At 47.3% G+C, this 19,301-nt stretch overlaps 1 protein-coding gene across 4 annotated transcripts in view; it reads right to left on the bottom strand.

The window, feature by feature from the left end:
- Window positions 1–19,301, bottom strand: part of ADGRD1 (adhesion G protein-coupled receptor D1) — a 184,661-nt gene that overhangs the window by 146,955 nt on the left and 18,405 nt on the right. For all 4 annotated transcript variants that reach the window (XM_073021244.1, XM_073021246.1, XM_037987267.2 and 1 more), the window contains 3 exons: window positions 18,627–18,749; window positions 8,570–8,749; window positions 3,082–3,336 (listed from right to left, as the gene is read on the bottom strand). In XM_073021244.1, coding sequence (XP_072877345.1) covers window positions 3,082–3,336; window positions 8,570–8,749; window positions 18,627–18,749 — 558 coding nt within the window. The remainder of the gene's footprint in view (window positions 1–3,081; window positions 3,337–8,569; window positions 8,750–18,626; window positions 18,750–19,301) is intronic.

Below are 19,301 nucleotides of genomic sequence, written 5' to 3'. Positions count from 1 at the left end.
CCCCAACTATTTCTAATCCTGCTATTTCCTGATGAGAACACAGACTTAACCAGATATTCGACTTCATTTTCGGAAAATCTCTTGAAGTTGCTTTGGATGAGCTGAGGAAATGACATCATCACCCCTGGCCGGCTGCAGGAGTGACTGAGCCCTTGGGTTTGGGTGGGGTTGGGCCGCTGGTGAACGCAGAAGGTGTGACGCTGCCGAGAGAACTGGACCCCAGCACCACTCTGTTCTCCAAGTTAGAGTGACATTCACTCCTCAGGTGCCAATGAGTTACAGAGGAGTCACGTCAAACTCACATTTAACTCGTGTGTGTCCACAAAGCAGAGTGAGGGATGGTGAAAATCGGTCCAGTGATCCCGCCCACCCCTGCAAGCAATGACCACGGAGACTGGAATGAAAATGAGACTCTGCCAGGTCCTCAGGCGGTCCCAGTTCCCACGTGCTGAGCGTGCTTCCAGGGCCCAAAGACACACGCTTTCAGATTGCACGGCTCTGAACGCAACCTCCTTCCTCCTCTACAGAAAGAGCTGCCGTCCATGCCAGTGGTGGGGGAGAGGGGACACCTGGCCAGGGTGACAGACGGTCAGCACTGTGCCTTTGTATCAGGAAAGGCCACCACACCTGGACGGACCGGTCAACAAATGGTGCCAGCTCTGGCTCATGAGATTAGAGGAGGGTGTCCCCTCTGGCCAGGTCACTCAGAAAAAGACCCCTCTGGGCACCTACAGCCCCAGCACGGCTTCAAATGCAGATAGATCTTCATGTGAAGAACGACTTCTACCCACTTGTGTGGCCATGTCCCCACTGAGGCCCGGCCTGGCTGGGAGCAGGCTGGATTTCAGTTCCAGTTGTCACTCCGCATGGCTGCCCTGAACTCGGCTGTGTTGGACTCACCGAGCAGTGGTACACTGGGCCCCACACAGCCCTTCCAGGGACTTTAAGAGCCATTTCCCTATACATGCTTTACATCATATGCCTTGTCTTCAGGACCAGGTCACCAGGTGAAGTGGGATTCTGGTAGATCTAGTTCTGGTTCAGTTCCGGTTCTGGCGAAGAGAATTTGCTCTGACAAGAACAAGAACCAGAAACAAGGGCACCTCTTTCCAGTGTTACTAAAACAAGTAAACTGTCAGGAGGACAGGATTTGTTTGAGGCTTTTCATAACATAAATACAAGTGATAACTTGGTTTCAAAGTGACAACTCTAAACCCTAGGCAATAAAATGCAGTAGATTGATCCCTTTTTTTTTCTTCTGAAGGACACTATAATTTGCCCTCTGTCAGTGCTGGGAGAGGGAATGCATTCTGTTTTCCTGGGTGGAAGCTGGAAGATGTAAATGTCTAAAGCTGTAGTGGACACAGGCTGTTTTGCCCACACAGCATCTGTTCCTTCTGAGACCAGCATCCCTGATTGTCCCCTGGGAGTCCCCTCTCCTCCACATGTTCTGGATAAGGCTGACCTCACTGTCATTTCAAGGGGGCTAGGGGTGGGGAACTACCACCCAGACCTAAGCCAGTCAGCATATTCTGCACACCCAGACACAGAAAATGACTCATGGAAGGTGCATGGGTCAATGTGAGCCAAAGTGAGTCCTGCCCAGCCCCAGCATGGGAGGTGATAAGAGAAAGAAGCTCCCTCTTTTCCACAGAGGCTGCTGAGGGCTGAGGATGCAACCCTAGAAGCATGACAGCCACCTTGGCACCAGGAGGAGGCTAACACAAAAGAGGGCAAGGTCAAACGCAGAGATTGCCACTGACATCATGTGAGCACCTGGACCAAACCAGTTCTGAACCAGAGTTTCCCCTGGAGCTCCCATTGCAAGAAATGAAAAAGAAACACATGCCTTTCTTGGCTAAAGTTATTTTGAATCGAGTTTTCTCTCATACAATCAACAGAGTCCTAACAACTGAGGGACTCAATGTCAGAAGCGGAACGAGGGCAGGCAGCGTCTGGAACTCAGGCCTTTCTCTCCCGGTCCTGACACCTGCTGTGCTGGGTGCCAGTGAAGCAACAGCCACATGTTTGTGAATGCCTACATGGGGGCTGTCATTTTTTAGCAGATTATTTTATGTGGAAATAAAGAAACCCAGTGGGGAAAAATGGTGCATTCACTTGTGGACAAAATGAAAATTGAATTGTAGGGGGAAGGTGAATATTGATTTTAAAAACAGCTAAGAGCCCTTGGATTCTTGCCATATGCCAGGCATTGTGCTAATGACCTTACAGACCTTTTCTCATTTTGTTATCCCAACACCACCCCCAGAGAGGGAGGAGGAGTATTTTTATCCATTTAACAGAGCAAAAAAAATCTGAGAGATTAAGACAAAAAGGTTATACATTACACATTTCCGTGTATGTGGAATCTCCAGAATAGGTAAAGACAGAAAGTAGATTAGTGGTTGCCAGAGTCTTGGGGAGGGGAAGACGGAGAGTGACTGTGCTCCCTGGGTTTCCTGTTGGGAGGATGAAAATGTTTCCAAACCAGGTAGAGGTGGCAGCTGCACAGCGCTGTGAATGTACCAAGTGCTACTGAATTGTTCATGTTTAAATGGTTATGTTTATGTTATACAGATTTGACCTCAATTTTTAAAAATGACTTCCCAAAATCTCACGGCTCATTATGGCACAATGAATATTTGAACCCCAGTCCACCTACCCTCAGGTCCCTGCCCTGAACAACTGCCCTGTGTTGAGTAGGAAGAGGTATCTTGGGGGTTTTCCAAGGGCCCATCAGAGTATAGCCCCTGGGAGGCACACAGCTAACATTTGTTGATCAAAATCACTAATGGACCTAGAATATTTGCTATCCAAAGCCTTCTATAATCCTCCGTCACATATACCTCGAAACCCTGTGATGATCAACAGAACAATATTCATCTCAGAGCATCTCTAGTAAATTGTTAACTCGTCTATCTCAGGGAACAGGTGTTCTAACACACAACTGTGTTTACAAGGTTCATTAGGACACATCTCATGCCTGCAGTGCTGATAGCTGTAACAGGAGAGTGGGGAGAAAGGAGGCAGATACCCTGGGAACAGACAGCAGATCTGCCCCAGCCCTTCACACTCACTGACCAATGGCAGCAGTGAAGTACATGGCGATCTCATCCGGAGTCAGGGCCCGCTCCCAGATGATGAACTCGTCGAAAGCGCCGTTCTCATAACACTTGGCCTGATCCTGCTCAGACCCTATCACGAGGTTGATGTTGGACTCTCCATAGTCACGAGACACTTTTCCACTCGGGTCAGAGGTGTTCAGGGTCCCGTTGACATAGACTTTCAGGCCCTCCTTGGATTTCCATGTAAATAGGACATGAGTCCAATAGGGGCCTGGAAAAGAGTGAAGATCGCCCTGCTCAGTGCTGTGGAAATGAGCTCCCCATGCACAGGTTTTTCCTGTTTGAGGGCACATCCTTCTTTCTTAAGATGATCAATCACTGTTAACTTTGGTGAGTCCTAATACAAGGTATAACACAGACCTGACGTTCCCCAGTCCTTTGGAGCACAGGAAACACATTATCTTTTTGTCCTCATGCCCTAAATTCCAAAAGCAGTTCAAGGAGACTCCTTGTTATTTTAACATAGTAGTTACACATTTAAATGCTCACAAGCAAGTGTGATTAAAATATTTGAAAAATGCCAGGGCACAAGAGCCAACCAATCAGACCATAAGCTCAGTCAAGAAAAAAATGGTCAGGAGCAAGGCAAGGATGTCCCCTCTTACCACTCCTTTTTAACATTGTACTGAAAGGCCTAACTAATGCAATACGGCAAAAAAAGGAAATAAGAATATACATATTGGGAAGGATGCAATAAAAATATATTTATTCACAGATGATATGATTGTCTATGTAGAAAATCCAAAAGAATCAACAAAAAAGCTGAAACTAATGAGTGAGCATAGCAAGATTACAGGCTACAAAGTTAATATACAAGTCAATTGCTCTCCATCTGCCAGCAACAAACAAGTCGAATTTACAATTAAAAAACACATTATCATTGTCATTGGTGCCAAAAAAGGAAAAAGAAATACATATATTATAACAATACATTTATAAGCAATATATGAAGAAAACTATATAACTCTGATGAAAGAAATTAAACAAGAACTAAATAGAGATATTCCATATTCATGGATAGAAAGACTCAATGTTGTGAAGATGTCAGTTCTTCCCAAATTGATCTATATCTTCAACACAATCCCAATCAAAATCTCATCAGGTTATTTTGTGGATATTGATAAACTATGGAGAGGAAGAGAGCCAGAATAGCCAATACAATATTGAAGGAGAGAAACAACATTGGAAGAACAACACTACCCAATTTCAAGATTTACTACAAAAAGTTACAGTAGTCAAGACAGTGTGGCATTGGAAAAAAACAGAAGAATAGATCTGTGGGACAGAATAGACAGCCCAGAGATAGACCAATAAAAATACAGTCAACCAATCTTTGACAAAGGAGAAAAGGCAGCACAATGGAACAGAGAGAGTCTTTTCAACAAATGGTGCTCCAACAACTGAATATCCACATTCAAATAAAAAAAAAAAAGCATCTTGGCCGGGCGCAGTGGCTCATACCTGTAACCCCAGCAGCACTTTGGGAGGCCGAGGCAGGTGGATCACCTGAAGTCAGGAGTTCGAGACCAGCCTAGCCAACATGGCAAAACCCTGTCTCTGCTAAAAATACAAAAAATTAGCTGGGCATGGTGGCAGGCGTCTGTAATCCCAGCTACTCAGGAGGCTGAGGCAGGAAGAATTGCTTGAACCTGGGAGGCAGCAGTTGCAGTGAGCCGAGATCACCCCCATTGCACTCCAGCCTGGACAACAAGAGCCAAACACCATCTCAAAAAAAAAAAAAAAAAAAAAAAAAAAAAAAAAAAAAATCTTAAACCTGTCATAAAAATTAGTTCAAAATGGACTATAGGTCTAAAATAAAATGCAAAACTATAAAACCCCTAGAAGATAACACAGGAAAAATATCTAGATGACCTTGGGTTTAGTGATGGTTTATTAGATCCAACACCAAAGGCACAATTCATGAAAGAAATAATTGACAAGCTGGACTGCCTTACAACTAGAAATGTCTGCTCTGTGAAAGACACTGTCAAAGACAAGCCACAGATGGGGAGAAAATATTTGCAAAAGACATGATAAAGGACTATTATCCAAAATATACCCAAAAACTCTTAAAATTCAACAGTAAGAAAACAAACAATCCACAATTCGGGAGGCTGAGATGCGAAGGTCGCTTGAAGCCAGGAGTTTGAGACCAGCCTGGGCAACCAAGTAAGACCTCAACTGTACAAAAAATAAAAAAATTAAAAAAACTAGCGAGACATGGTGGCACATGCTCGTAATCCCAGCTACTTGGGCAACGGAGGTGAGAGGATCACCTGAGCCCAGGAGTTAAACGCTGCAGTAAGCTATGATTGCACCACTGTGCTCCAGCCTGGATGACAGCTCCTGTCAGAAAGAAAAAGAAAGAGAGAGAGAGAGAGAAGAAAGAAGGAAGGAAGGGAGCAAGGGAGGATGTAAGGCAAGAAGGAACAAAGGAAAGAAGGAATGAAGGAAGGGAAAGAAAGAAGGAAGGGAGGACAGAAAGGAAAGAAGGGAGGGAGAAAGGGAGGAAAAGAAGGGAGGAAGGGAAAGGGAAGGAAGGGAGGGAGGGAAAAAAGGGAGGAAGGAAAGAAGAAAGGGAGGAAGGAAGGAAGGAAGGAAGGAAAGAAGGAAGGGAGGGAGGGGGAGCGGAGGGGAGGGAAGGAGGTAAGGGAGGGGAGGGGGAGGGGAGAGGAAGGGAAGGGATAGGAAAGAAAAAAGAGAAGGAAGGAAGGAAGGAAGGAAGGAAAGAAAGAGAAAATCCAAGTTTTAAAATGGGCAAAAGATCTACCTCACCAACTCATAGAATGTACAACACCAAGAGCTAATGTGAACTATGGACCTTGGGTGACAATGATGTGTCACCGTAGGTTCATCAAATGTAACAAATGGATCACTCTGGTGGGGAATGTCCATGGTGGGGAAGCGTGCATGTGTGGAGGTAGAGTACCAAATTCTCTGAACTCTGCACTCAATTTTTCTGTGAATCTAAAACTGTTCTAAAAAACAAAGTCTATTAAAATCTAACAGCAATATAGGCATTCTGTGGCGCCCACAAAGCCAGTCTGCAGAGGCCAAGGAGCGGGTAAGCACAGCAATGGGCTTTCCCTGAGGACGCGGCTTCTGTGCTGACTGCGGTGCATGGAACAGTGGCTGCCCCATCACAGGGAGGTGGCCCCCACTCACCTCCCCGACCAGTAACCCGAGAGATGAACAGCCTGCCTTGCCAGTCTTTTTATTTCCAAGAGAAATTGGAAAATCTTAATTTTAAAATAAAATCATTACTAATGATCATAAGTCATTCCAAATCTTTTTCTGACAAACATGGCCTAGGTAATCACAATATAGGACCATAAAACGTATCTGAGGACCCAACTCAGCCCACAGGCCATTGGCATCAGCCTCTGCTCTAAGCGAGGGCGTATAATGTTAACCAACATGGGAGTGAGTTGGTGGGGAAGACCAACCTCCCTGCTCATTCAGGAACCTCCATCAACCAACTTTTGTGTTACTCTTGTCTCTGGCACAAGAACCACGCTCATCAACAAGAATGTTCATCAGACTTTGACTGTCACTTCCCCCACAAAGGGTCCCCTTCGTTCTGCCAGCGTGTGTGGTAAGCCGTCCTCCTGAGCATGCTGCTGGAAGGAACAGCACGGTGCTTTTAAAGGACACGCATCGCCCCCAGCCAGCCATGCATCTTAGATCACCCAGAGTGACATCAGGGCTTCTTGCTCAAGATTGTGCAACTTTCTGATAATTTTGAGTCTCTGGAGCATGCCTGGATCCTAGGTTGGTCCAAAGGATTATTATTAAAGCAAGAATAACAAACGCCTCCAATGCACAAAAGAGAGCATACTGCCAGCCAGCAGTGTTTCTAATTCTCGCCCTTTCCCTGGGTGGAAAAGCGGCCAGAGTTGAGCAGGCTTTACCTTAAAGCACGTTCAAGGTCAGAGAACCTACTGGGTGCCTGAAACCATGTTCCACCAGCCCCAAGGGGCACAGAGATAAGATGCTTGCAATCGGATTCTGATAGCAAGTGGAACAGGAGGGTCACCGACAAGGTTCAAATGGTTCTGTGTCAGGGTAGGGAGGCAGAGATTATTTCTGACCTTAGGGATCACAGAGGGCAAATTTGAAGCAGGTGTTTGTTGAATCGCCCCTCCTTACAGAGGTGGAGGTACAAGCTGGTCAGAGCACACCGAGCATCCACAGAAAAAGGCAAACACCTTCTGGGCCCACTGTGCCATCGTTCCAGGCTTTATGCATAGCAGCCCACTTAGTTCTCACAGCCACCCTATGATGTGATACTGCTATTACTGTCATATTACGAATAAGGAAACTGAAGCATAGGGTAGTTAGGGAAGGTGCCCAGGTTCACACAACTACCAACGTCCAGAGGCGGGATTTGATCCAGCCTGTTTGGCTCCAGAGTTCACGCTTTTTAATAACTGGGCCATGCAGCCTCCCTTAAGAATGAGCCAGAAAATGGATTTCCCTTAAATACATCAAAGATGTTTCCTGCCAGGAGGCCATCCTAGGCTTTTGTGCTGCCCCCTTCACCTCTGCACTTCCCTTGTTGGGCTCCAGTCCTGACTAGGCCCCCACTCCATGCCACCCTGAGTCTTTCTGCATCCCCGGCCACCTGTCCCCCTTCTCCAGCTTCCACTTCAGACCTTCGTCAGCCTCTGTGGCCTCCTACCCCATGTCCGTGTCTCAACACCCACCTGCAAACTCAGCCAATGTGCAGGGACCCCTGTCCTCTTCCCACACATCCAGGGCCCCTCCCTCCTCCAAGACCACACACAGCCCAGCGCTTCCCACCCTCTCCCCCAGCCCCTTCCTCTGCTCCCCGAATCTTCAGCCTCTCTCTCCAAAAGCTTCTTCTCGTCATGCTTTAAACAATTTCGAGTCTATACCACTAAGAAGAAGGAAGAAGAGGAGGGGGAGGAAGAGAAAGAGGAAGAGACAAAGAATATGAGAGAAAAAGGAGGAGGATGAGGAGGAAAAGGGAAAATGAGAAAGAAAAGAAGGAGAAATGTAACCACTGCTTGCAGTTTGCACACCGCATCTGCAGCTTAATTTCCTGAAAACCGTGAGGTAATTACAGTTAATATCATCTGCACGTCACAGGTGTGGTCAGGTAACCCACAGCAGTCACAGCGCATGGGCAGACGGAGGCCGGGCTCTGCACCACCCAAAGGCGACTTACCAAGGGCACATCCTTGCCTCTCCCCGTGCACCTCCCCAGCAACCTTAAAGGAAAGGAGCTCAGTGCCAGGAGGCAGCAGCATCCCTGGGCTCCTTGGGCTGCGCTGGGCTCCTCAGCATCCCGTTCTCAGAGAGGACTCCACTCCTCCAGGCAGAGCCTCCCGGGGCCGATGCTGTCACTCACCTGGGGGGCTGAAGGAGGCTTCCCATGTCACCTCCAGGCAGAGCCTCCCGGGGTCGACGCTGTCACTCACCTGGGGGGCTGAAGGAGGCCTCCCATGTCATGGAATTGTCCCGCGTGTACAGCTCCACGGAGCCTCTGCCATCGCTGGAGCAGACTTTGAACCCATTGGAGATGACCTGTCCCCCATACGCAGAAGGGATTGGTCTAGACTGTTCTCCTTGTGTCTTCCAGAAGAAAGAAAATGTGACCCCTGAGAAGAGGAAAGTCACAAAATCAGTTATTCACAGAGAGCAGGGGACTCGACTTCTCAGAAGCACGTGGTTCTCTTTGCTTTTTATTTTTCATTTGAAAAGCATTTTGTCCCCATTCTAAAGGCAGTGTATGTTCAGTTCAGAAAATCCAGACAGTAATATTTGCACGTTTATTAAGGGCTCACATAGCGCCAGGCACTTTTCTAGGAGTTTGAAATGAACTCTCGCCTTTTAAAAAGTACAAAAATCCTGCTTCATCCCCATTATACAGATGCAGGAACTAAGGCTAGTTCACTCAAGGTCACCAGTGACTGAGGAAGATCGCTGCAGTCCCCACTGGGAGCGTGCAAATGTGAAGACCTACACCCTCCAGGTTTCTCTCCTATTCCTCCAGAAACGTGGTTAGGGTGGCTCCTTCCTAAGCCTTTTCTATAAATAGATTTTACAAAGACATGAACCATCTCAGGCACACTGGTTTATAAACAACATTTCTATAAAATTTACTCCACCGTGAACTTCCTCCAACATCCATAAATACACTTTCACGTTGTCATTTTTATGTCTGCACAGCGGTGCATTCTAAACAAGCATCACAGTCTTTTTTTAAACAACAGTCCCCTGTCACTGGATCTTAAGGTTTTGTTCCACTTTTTGAAGAAATTTTCAAACAGAACTTGAAGCAAATTTTTTTGCATATCTCAGATTATATGCCTTTAGGATACATTCCCAAGAGGGGATTTCTTGCCAAAGGGAAGTACACTTTTAAAGTTGTTGATATCCGCAATTGTTCATTTCCCAGTTGAACACAGAGAGGTCAGCAGCTGAAACCTTTTTCAAGACCCCAGTCTGCACATTTGTGGAAGTCCTGACCCAGGCCCATGCGGCAGGGAAGGAGGGATTCCATGTGGACCAAATAGTCTGAGTGACACATGATAGCATGAATGAACTGACCCATCAGTTCATGCTGCCTCTGCCACCAGAATCAGACAGAACATCCTCAAACGTGTTGTGGCAGTATATTACGGTATATATGACAATGAGATATTGTACCTTTGTGGGTCCAAAGACCTACTGTGATCAATGTAAACATGGAAAAACAGTGTAATTTTTATGATCCTGATGTAGGATTTCTCCATCTTTTCACCACAAGAGGAACTGCAGGCCGGGCACGGTGGCTCACGCCTGTAATCCCAGCACTTTGGGAGGCCAAGGCAAGTGGATCACCTGAGGTCAGAAGTTTGAGACCAACCTGGCCAACATAGTGAAATGCCCTCTCTACTAAAAATACAAAAATTGGCCGGGTGTGGTGGCAGGCACCTGTAGTCCCAGCTACCCGGGAGCTGAGGCAGGAGAATTGTTTGAACTGGGGAGGCAGAAGTTGCAATGAGCTGAGACCGCGCCGTTGCACTCCAGCCTGGGCGACAGAACGAGACTCTGTCTCAAAAAAAAAAAGAGGAACTGCAAAAGCCCAGCTCCTAAGCGTGGCCCCCCAACCCCGACCGCTGTCCTGCACTCACGCCCACTAGTCTAGGGGCCGGGCTCTCTGCTGAAGGGGCAGTTGGGGCAGGGCCTCGCTGGAGGCTCCGTGGAGCTTGGGCCTCTCTAGCACTGCATTTTGGAGCTCTGGTTTTCTCTATTCCACTTCTTTGCCTCCAGCAGCATCTGCCCACCTGACCTTTCTTTGTGTGTAAACTCCTGTGTGTGTGTGTGTGTCTGTGTGTGTGTGTGTGTGTGACACTAGCTGCCTGCCTAGACTCTGCCTGTGACAGCTGGAAATACATCCAGCTGTCTCACCCCCGCCAAGCCCAGCCCAGGCACGTGGGCGAGAGGGTTCAGTGGTGCTGAGAAAGAACACGTGCCCAGAACTGGTCCAAAGAGGCCCATGATGGGACGGTGGGCCGGGGAGAGAGGCAGAAGGGTATTTGCCCTGGGCTTTATTTCTACAAGTGGTGCCAAATCTAGACTCTAGGCCTTACCTTCACGCGAGGTTACGGACAGTCTTAGAGAGTCACTGAATTCAAAGAAGACATTCGTCATTCATGCATAAGGTGGTGTCTCATTGCCCACCGTCCTTTCTGTGATGTCTTATGAATTAACACATCTGTTAGAAGTCCTTCAAATGTCTTGTGACAATATATCAAGACAACTATACCTTTGTGAGCTCAAAGCCCTCGCAGGATTCATGAAAAACACAGCATACATTTTAAAACCCTGGTATGGAATTTCTCCATTTTATTTTTTAAGAGAAGAAGAACATCCAAAAAATTGGAAGGGGCCTGGACCTTTCTGGACCTCTGAGAGGCTGCAGTGCACAACTCCAAGCCCTGCAGTGTCTGTCCTTAGGGCTCCTGGGAAAGGAAAAAGCCCTCACCAGTGCCCAGTAACGTGGTCACCACGGAACGGTGTGACTGTGGAGGCTGCACGGAGGCCTGGGGCAGCTGACGCGGGTGTCCCTGGACCTGGCCGGTGCCACCCACACCTACCTCATGAGCAGGCTCTCTGCAACACCTGCCTCGTGCTCTGAGGGGCACAGAGGCCAAGACAAACCCCTGAGCCTCCCACCACTTCCCTCCACACTCAGAAACAACCCGTTTCACAAGGAAGTCAGCACAGTGCGTTGTGAAATTTTTGTTATGAAACAAATTCCCAGTAGGATTCATGGAAGTTAATTTTTTCCAAAAACTTTGCTGCATTTTAAAACTCCTTTCACTCAATTCAAAATGAGCCTGCTTGGCCAAATGTCTTTCTGTTCAGGAAGAGAAATAAAAATTTAAAAATTCCATGTGGTGTTAGGAAAGGGTAGATTGAAGGCCATCCATGGTGCCGGTAACCAAGCTTTTCATTTTGTTCACTCAACCCACAAAACAATGACTTCTACCTGAGCAACAGCTTATATTTAAGTATCAATTCACGTCTTCATAGAGTCATAAAAAATTCACAGTGTGCCTTCCATATTAGCCTTTTAAGGAACTTTGCCTCATGGAGTTGGGCCATCAATACAAACAAGGAAAAATCTGAAGGAAAAAGAAACAAGCACAATATTGACAAACTAATGTAATAACTTTTTCTTGTTATAAGCACTGAATCCTAAAACATCCAAAAAATAAAATGAGGAAAGATCTTTCTCGACAAGACAGAAAAAGGAAAAATTAAAATCTAGAAGTCATAAGACTAATAAATTTGAGTGCATAAATATAATATTCTGCAAGGCAAAAAAAAATCACCATAACAAACTCAAAGACAGACAATCATCTAGGGAAAAAAATATTTGTCACAGATCTAACAGATGAGAAGTTAATTCCTTTCATATGTAAAGACCACTGCATAAAACAAAGGATGATTTCTAGCAGGTAAGGAGAACTTACATGGGCTGAGGCTAAATCCTCCCAACAACCTGTAAATTAGGCATCTTTACTGTCCCCATTTCATAGGGGAGAAAACTGAAGCACAGAGAGGTGAGGTAACTTGCCCAAGGCCACACAGCTGGTCTGTGACGAGTCAGGATTTGAACCCAGGCAGCCTGGATCTGGAGTCTGCGTTTGTAATCGCTGTGCTGCGGCTACCGCCCTTCCCTTGGATATCATGCATGGAGCTGCTCTTCCCAAGGCCACAGACCCAGCACCGTGCAAGAGCATGATTCAACACATGCCAAAGAAACAGCGGCCCAGGAGGGCACGAGGTTCTACAGGCCTGTGGGCCCGCCTGGCGTCCGTACCCGCCCAGTCACCGCAGACCACACACCCGAAGGCTGACTCGGGCTGGGCCAATCAGAATCACCAGGACCGGCCCAGGCATGCGCAGACTCAGCTGACAAAACCAGAACTTGGAGCTCCGGAGCGGATGCTGCTCCCACACCGGGAAAGCAGCGTTGAGAACGGAGCCGGAGCCAGGCAGGGACGGGGTCTGATGGCCATCCCAGCAACCCGACCAGCCTGTGGCCCACCGCGTTTCCTCGAGAGCCACGAGGCTGCGCGTCCCACACGCTTCCACGCAAGACTCAGAGCCTGTTTCCCCGCTGCCTCGTGGGCCCTGAACCTGTGTGACCAGGAGGAGACACTTGTTTGCACATCGAGCCTTTAAAATTCTCACTCCTCACCCCCACCCCAAAGCCCCACTCTAATCGCTTCCTGAAATGCCTGGGGTTGTAGGGCACTCACTTTCCTCACGGGAATAAGAAATTCTTCCCTTTCCCCGGCTCTGCTCCTCTAACAAAGCCACACGCAGGCCATCCTGGGGAATGGCCACTGCCTTCAGCCCCAGCGAGGGACAGCAGAGAGTCCTGCAGGCTGAGGACGTCTGGAAAATGCTGGCCCTGCCTTAATGGGCGGTCACTCCTTACCCCTGACCGGCTGCTGCCAGCGGGGTGCAGGGGAGGAGTTCTGGTATTTTAAGAGAAGTCAGAAGTGTAGATTTTTAAATGAAATTTTCCCATATGTAAAGGCTGACTTTTTTTGAGACAGTGTCTTGCCCCGTGATCCAGGCTGGAGTGCAGTGGTGCAATCATGGCTCGCTGCAGGCTTGACCTCCTGCGCCCAAGTGATCCTCCTGCCTCAGCCTCCTGAGTAGCTAGGACGACAGATACACACCACGGCGCCCTGTTAATTTTTTTTTTTTTTTTTCGTAGAGACAGGGTCTTCCTATGTTGCCCAGGCTGGTCTGAAACTCCTGGGTTCAAGCAATCCTCCTGCCTTGGCCTCCCAAAGTGCTGGGATTACAGGTGTGAGCCACTGTGTCCTGCCAGAGTTGAATGTTAATTTTAAAAGAAAAACACTGAAAGCACCGGGAGAAATTCCCTTTCTGGAAACCTGGTGGGCTAGGGCATTTGGATCCACCCACCTGGCTGGAGACAATCTAGAAAATCTCACTATAAAAACAGAAGATCAACACAGCACCCACCAAACGAAGCACGTATAGTCAGCCGCGGCCAGTTCCAGGATGTGGTATCACGTGAGTTGTGAGAATCACCTGGAGACACTGGCTAAAAATGCAGATTCCTGGGCCTTGTCCTCTGAGACTTGGAATCAGCACATCCTGGTGGGGGCCTGGGAACCTGCAATTGCTGCCACCCAGGGCGTATGAGCTGTACTTGGAGATGCACTGCACCACAGCATCGTGCAGCTCAGGCTCATCTTGCATCCTCTCTAGGCCTCAGTTTCCCCATCTGTTCAAGGAGCGTGCTGAACGAATGCTTCTCTGAGGATCGCCTGCTCCACAGGCCTCCGAGTCCCCTGACCCCGGATCATCTGAGGAAGAGAGTAGCTGGATCCCTGCCAGGCCCGTGTCCTCCAGGCCCCTCCGGAAATTTCTAGCCTAAAACTCCACCTGCAAGTATTTTAGCATATTGTCGACAGCTTTTTAAATTTAGGAAACAAATGCAAAGGGGGAAAAAGCCAACTCAAAGCTGAGAAGATGGAAGTGGCCATGCGGAGATGCTCCAGCTGCTGCTTCGGGACCTCAGTGGCCTCCCTGGGGTTTATAAGCAGAGGAAGTTCTTAATACATGTGAGGAAAAAGCAAAGGAAATATTCACAGAAGGAGGAAGGCAAAGCTGAGGGGCTAATCAGGGAGGCCGCCTTTCCCAGGAGCTACCAAAGCCATTCACAGTAGAGCTGGAACTAGAAGCAATGGGCAGAAGTTACTCAAGACAGAATTTAGCCCAATATCAGAAATAACACACTAAAAGTCAGAGGAGTCCAACAATGGAATGGGCTTCTTTTTCTGCTGTTGTCCGTGCTTTTACTTGTTATATCAAATAACATTCTCTTAACTGATATAGCAATAAATGAGAGGTAGAAATGAGAGTCAGCAAGGAAGAGTTACCTAATAATTTGCACCTTGATGCTGGAGATGGAAAATGACCTTTTTTGGATTTTATGCAATCAGTTTCCTTTCATTTAACTTTATTATGGTCAGAAACGTCACATGAGATCCACCTCCTAGCAACGTGCTTGAGTGTAGTCAGTATTGACTGTGGGTTCGATGTTGGAGAAATGACTTCTCTAGGAGTCGTGAATGGCCCTTGCTCAGTATTCATGTGAAGCTACAGCAAAGCCTGGATGGAGATGCGTCCAATGTGCAGTATCTATGGTGTGCCAAGACAGACTCAGTCATTGTCCTCACTGAGCTGAAGACCAAGTAAGGGAGACGGAAGTGACAGGCCATCATCAGTGCTGCAAGTTCTGGGAAGAAATGTTGGGGAGCAATGAGGGCATGAGACAGAGGACCTCACCCGGACCGCAGCTCATCCCTGTAAAGGTTACACTCGAGCTGAGCCGTCAAGGTCTCCAGGTAGGTGAAAGAAGGTGCTAGGATATTCCAGCAAGTGCCTCTTCCTCTTTTCAGTTTCCCCACCTGTGTGCTCACTGGTCAGGGGAGTTGAAAGAGAGAATCCTGAGTATTGAAGGAACAGACTGTGTTTTCTAACCTTAACATTCAAGAATGGGCAGAGATCCAAACAGCCTTTTTCTCTCCAATGTCCTCCAAAGCTTCCCCCATTCACAGCAAGTGACCTTAAGAAAATGTCCCCAGAAGGCACCATTTGCCAAAAGACAGGACCCACAGTAGCTCCTAGAATGAAGGCAGGCAGACACACAACAGAGAGGCCCTGGCAGAAGCCGGGGTGGAGGGAGGGCCCGGAGCAGGTGTCCGGAGCAGGGCCGCAGCAGGGACCTCTGCCTTCCATGGGTGCCCTCGGGGAACAGCCATGCTTCTCAGCATCAACCCTGTCCCCTAAAACATTATTTGTTAAAAAATCAGCCGAAAATATGAACAGAGACCACATCAGGATTTGAAAATAAGAAATATAAAAGCAGTGGGCCTGTTAGGCAGGGACTGGAGAGCATTTCTCTATTTAAATGTTGTTTTCTGTTATAAGAATAACAGGTTATAAGCTTGTGCCCACACCAGTAAGTGTGGAGGACTCACTCAACACATCTGAAAAAGTTAAATCAATGCTTCCCGTGTTCCAATCATTCACAATTTTTATCAGATCTGAATACCACCTGAATTATGATTATTAGGGAATATTTTCCTTTAAATCTACCCATTTTTAAAGCTCGGTGCTTACTGAAATTTCCTCTTAAATAATATATATGAAAATTCGTTTCTGATGCACCCATTATATGAAAATAAAAACAAAACCATTACTTTTTGTTTTAGGTGCTCCAAGTGCCCCCTGAGAAGGCCTTCTCCGCCTCTGCTACAGGGACTTTAATTTGGAAAATGCTGGGCAGGTCTTCCCCGTTCATGGCTTTTTCTCCCGCACACAGAAGTACAAGCTCATCAGGGCCCCAGGAGAATCCACCTGAGCCAAGGATAGGGCAGAGGAAAGCTGGAAAGGCATGCCATGGCCCTCGTGCAGGCTCATGGCCCGGTCACCTTACGAAGCTGAACTCAAGACCTGGGGGAGCACGAAGAGAAATGTCCCACCTGATCTGCATCAGGCCTCACGAGAGCAGCCTCTCACCCAGCTAGCATTGATTGAAGGTTTCCTGACTTTGTTTCCTTTCTTTTCTTTTTCTTTAAATGAGAGACAAGAGCTCACTGTGTTGCCCAGGCTGGTCTGGAACTCCTGGGCTCATGCAGTCATCCTGCCTCTGACTCCCAAGACACTGGGATTACAGGTGTGAGCCACCGCACCCCAGGCTCTGTTTTATATCTGGCCATGCTCTAAAGAAAGTGGCCACGTGAAAAATATCTTAAAAGTTCCGCTTAACCATGACACACAAGAAATTGTCAACAGTGGGACATGAAGCCCGAGTTCATGGCTCTTTCTTCCCCCCAGGTTCTTGTGTGTCTCATGTTGGGGGCATGAAATGAGTGAATACATGTTTGGGATTAGAACAAGGAGTGGTGCAGAGTTGGGGCTCAAAACAAGGGTATGCGTCTATTATGATCAGCTCAACCACAACAGCCCCTCTGTCAGAAGTCACCCGCCAAGCAGGCAACGTGGGGTTCTTAGAAAAGATACTCTGTGCAGAAGGGGAAGTTTGGACTCATTAACACACGAATGATAAATCCAAACGACCCCTCGACACTGGACCAACCGTGTGCCCGGAATATGCCGTAATAGTTATTCCAGTCTTCACCACAACTCCATGGGAAGGTCCTTTTATTCACTCACTTTACAGATCAGGCTTTTCAGAGGGAAGCAGCGGTTGCCCAAGACCCCCACGAACAGGTCAGAACCGAGAGTGGAACCCACGCCTTCTGGCCCCAGAGCTCACACTACAGACAGGCTCTGTTCAACCTGAAGATTATTGGAAGAGTCGAGAAGTCTGGTGGGGGGTGAGGGGAACTGGACACAGAAGCCCAGGGCCACCACGACTTAGCTCCAGCCAGCCAGAGAAGTCAGGAGAGATTTCTCCAGAAAAACTGGAAATCTGTGAAAATTTCCTATTTTTCAATGTTGACAGCTAATTTTAAAATTTTAACCTGATGCCTGTCCAACCGAACACAGCCACAGGCCAGAATCACCTCAGAAGCCTCTCACGTGTGACCTCGGCGTGCAGACAAAACTTGTCCAGTAGCTTTGATTTCCCGCTGGTCTCATCACAGTCTCCTGTCTCGGGTTCATAATCTGTGATAGTCCCAGGCCTTGGGACCCCCGGCGCCTGCACCATCCTTGTCCTCAAATGAGACTGATTCCAGTGTGGCTGCTGGAGCTTTCAGGATGCCTCTACTCCCAAGAGAAGCCGTTCCCTAGAAACCCAGAAAAAGCCACCACAGAGATGCCGGCCCTTCCCGAATCCAACGAAAAGAAGGAGCACATATTACTCTCCTGTCCTCCTCGCCCCTGCCACTGAGCCCACGCCGAGCCCATGGTTGTTTTTCACTTTGTAAAAACAAATAAGCCTGGGATGTTTATGGAGCTGTTTGAACTCAGGAACAGCTCAAACTATGAGTTTGTAAACCTGACCGTGGTTTTGGGCCTCATAACCATTGCTCAAAATTTTGGTTTCCACAAAGCCCAAGATGTATCCTCCCACATGTTTTTGCCTTGCTAAGCTGTTGTTTATTTTTACTGGAACATAGTCCGTATTGTCCTACAATCATGTACAATGAACTCATCACAGAAGGCCATCTGATGTCCTAAATGCCTCAGAGCTTCGTACAAGGCCTGCAGTCAGCTTTGTTCCTCCCTAGAAATCATAATTTTCTTTTTGCCTAGGAGAAAGGAACTTGAAGGCTCCAAGCTGGTTTGGATGGCAGAGAACAATTTCTCAGAAAATTTGCAATGTGGTCTAGACATGCATTGCCTGAAGCCTAGATACGAGAGAGCAGGTTACACTTCACACAGTAAAAGCAAACGAAAGCAAGTCGATTCCCGGTGTTTCTTTTGCATCTCTGCTCTGTCCATGGCACGACGTTAGCCACAGGCCTGTGACCGCTTGCCAGGACAGGTTGAGCCACGGCCCAGCCCCTCTCGATGAATGTAAAAGAACCAAAACCAGGCACGAGTGTTCGAGGGTATGCCCTGCCCACTCACTGTCAACATCCCAGAGCCAGAAATCACACCGCAGGTGCCATGCCATCAATTTCCTTCCCAGAAACGCCACGGCCCTGTCTAGTCCCCACTGTGACATTGCTGTATCCGTTTTTTAGGAAGGTTTTTTTTTTCCCCTCCTTTACAAGATTAAGTATTTCGATCTCACATCTCTGTAAGAGGATGTTATAACTTCCAGCCACCAGGACAAGTCTCTGCTTAGTCACCTCCTTGCCTGTATTCCTCCCTCCCCTGCTCCAATCCGTCATTGACATTCTCACGCATTCTGCAATTGATGAGAACCTCAGGTCCACATCTGCCAGTTGCCAGAGGAGCAGGTGCTCCCTGATAATGAAATGCATGACAAAGATGCCGCAGGGATCAGCTACTCACCTTCAGGGCCACACTGCTCTGGCTTGCTAATGCAGGAGCTGTTGTACCTGCCGTAATAGAGAAGCGTGACTCCCTTTTCCTCTTTCAGGTAAATGCCTTTGTTGACCTTCCCTTCCACAATATCTAAGGAAGAAAAATGACAACATTATATGTTAATAACCTTCCGAGATTAAAAGTCTGAAGATGTGTGTCAGACCTACAAATAACTTATGTGTAAGTATGCGGTATTATTGATCTTTCTAATTATATATTTATAACATATATTATTCTAAAATATGAATATTCATAGCATCAGTAATATTTAATTATTAGTAATTAAATTGTAAAGTTATGTGTATGTGTCAGGTAAAAATTTAACATTAAATATTATTAATATATTTGTACATAATATGCAGGTATTATGTACAAATATAGATTTCATATTTGCATATAGATTTCATATTGCATATCATATCGTATGATGATGTGATAATTGTGATATTTGCCAACAGATGGGTTACCAAGCATGGTGTGGCGACAGCCTCCTGTCCTGGAGTTTGACTGTGCCTACCTGCTTTTCGAGTCCTCCCCACTCCCGTCCTCATGCTGAGCGTTCCAAGTGGAACATTTCAGTGCAAGTGTGAACATGGAACTACAGCTGAACTCCTTCTCCTTTTGAGTTTTAATTGAAATCCC

The sequence above is a fragment of the Chlorocebus sabaeus genome, chromosome 11 (assembly GCF_047675955.1).
Source record: "Chlorocebus sabaeus isolate Y175 chromosome 11, mChlSab1.0.hap1, whole genome shotgun sequence".
NCBI lineage: Eukaryota > Metazoa > Chordata > Mammalia > Primates > Cercopithecidae > Chlorocebus > Chlorocebus sabaeus.
This window is presented reverse-complemented; position numbering and strand designations above follow the sequence as displayed.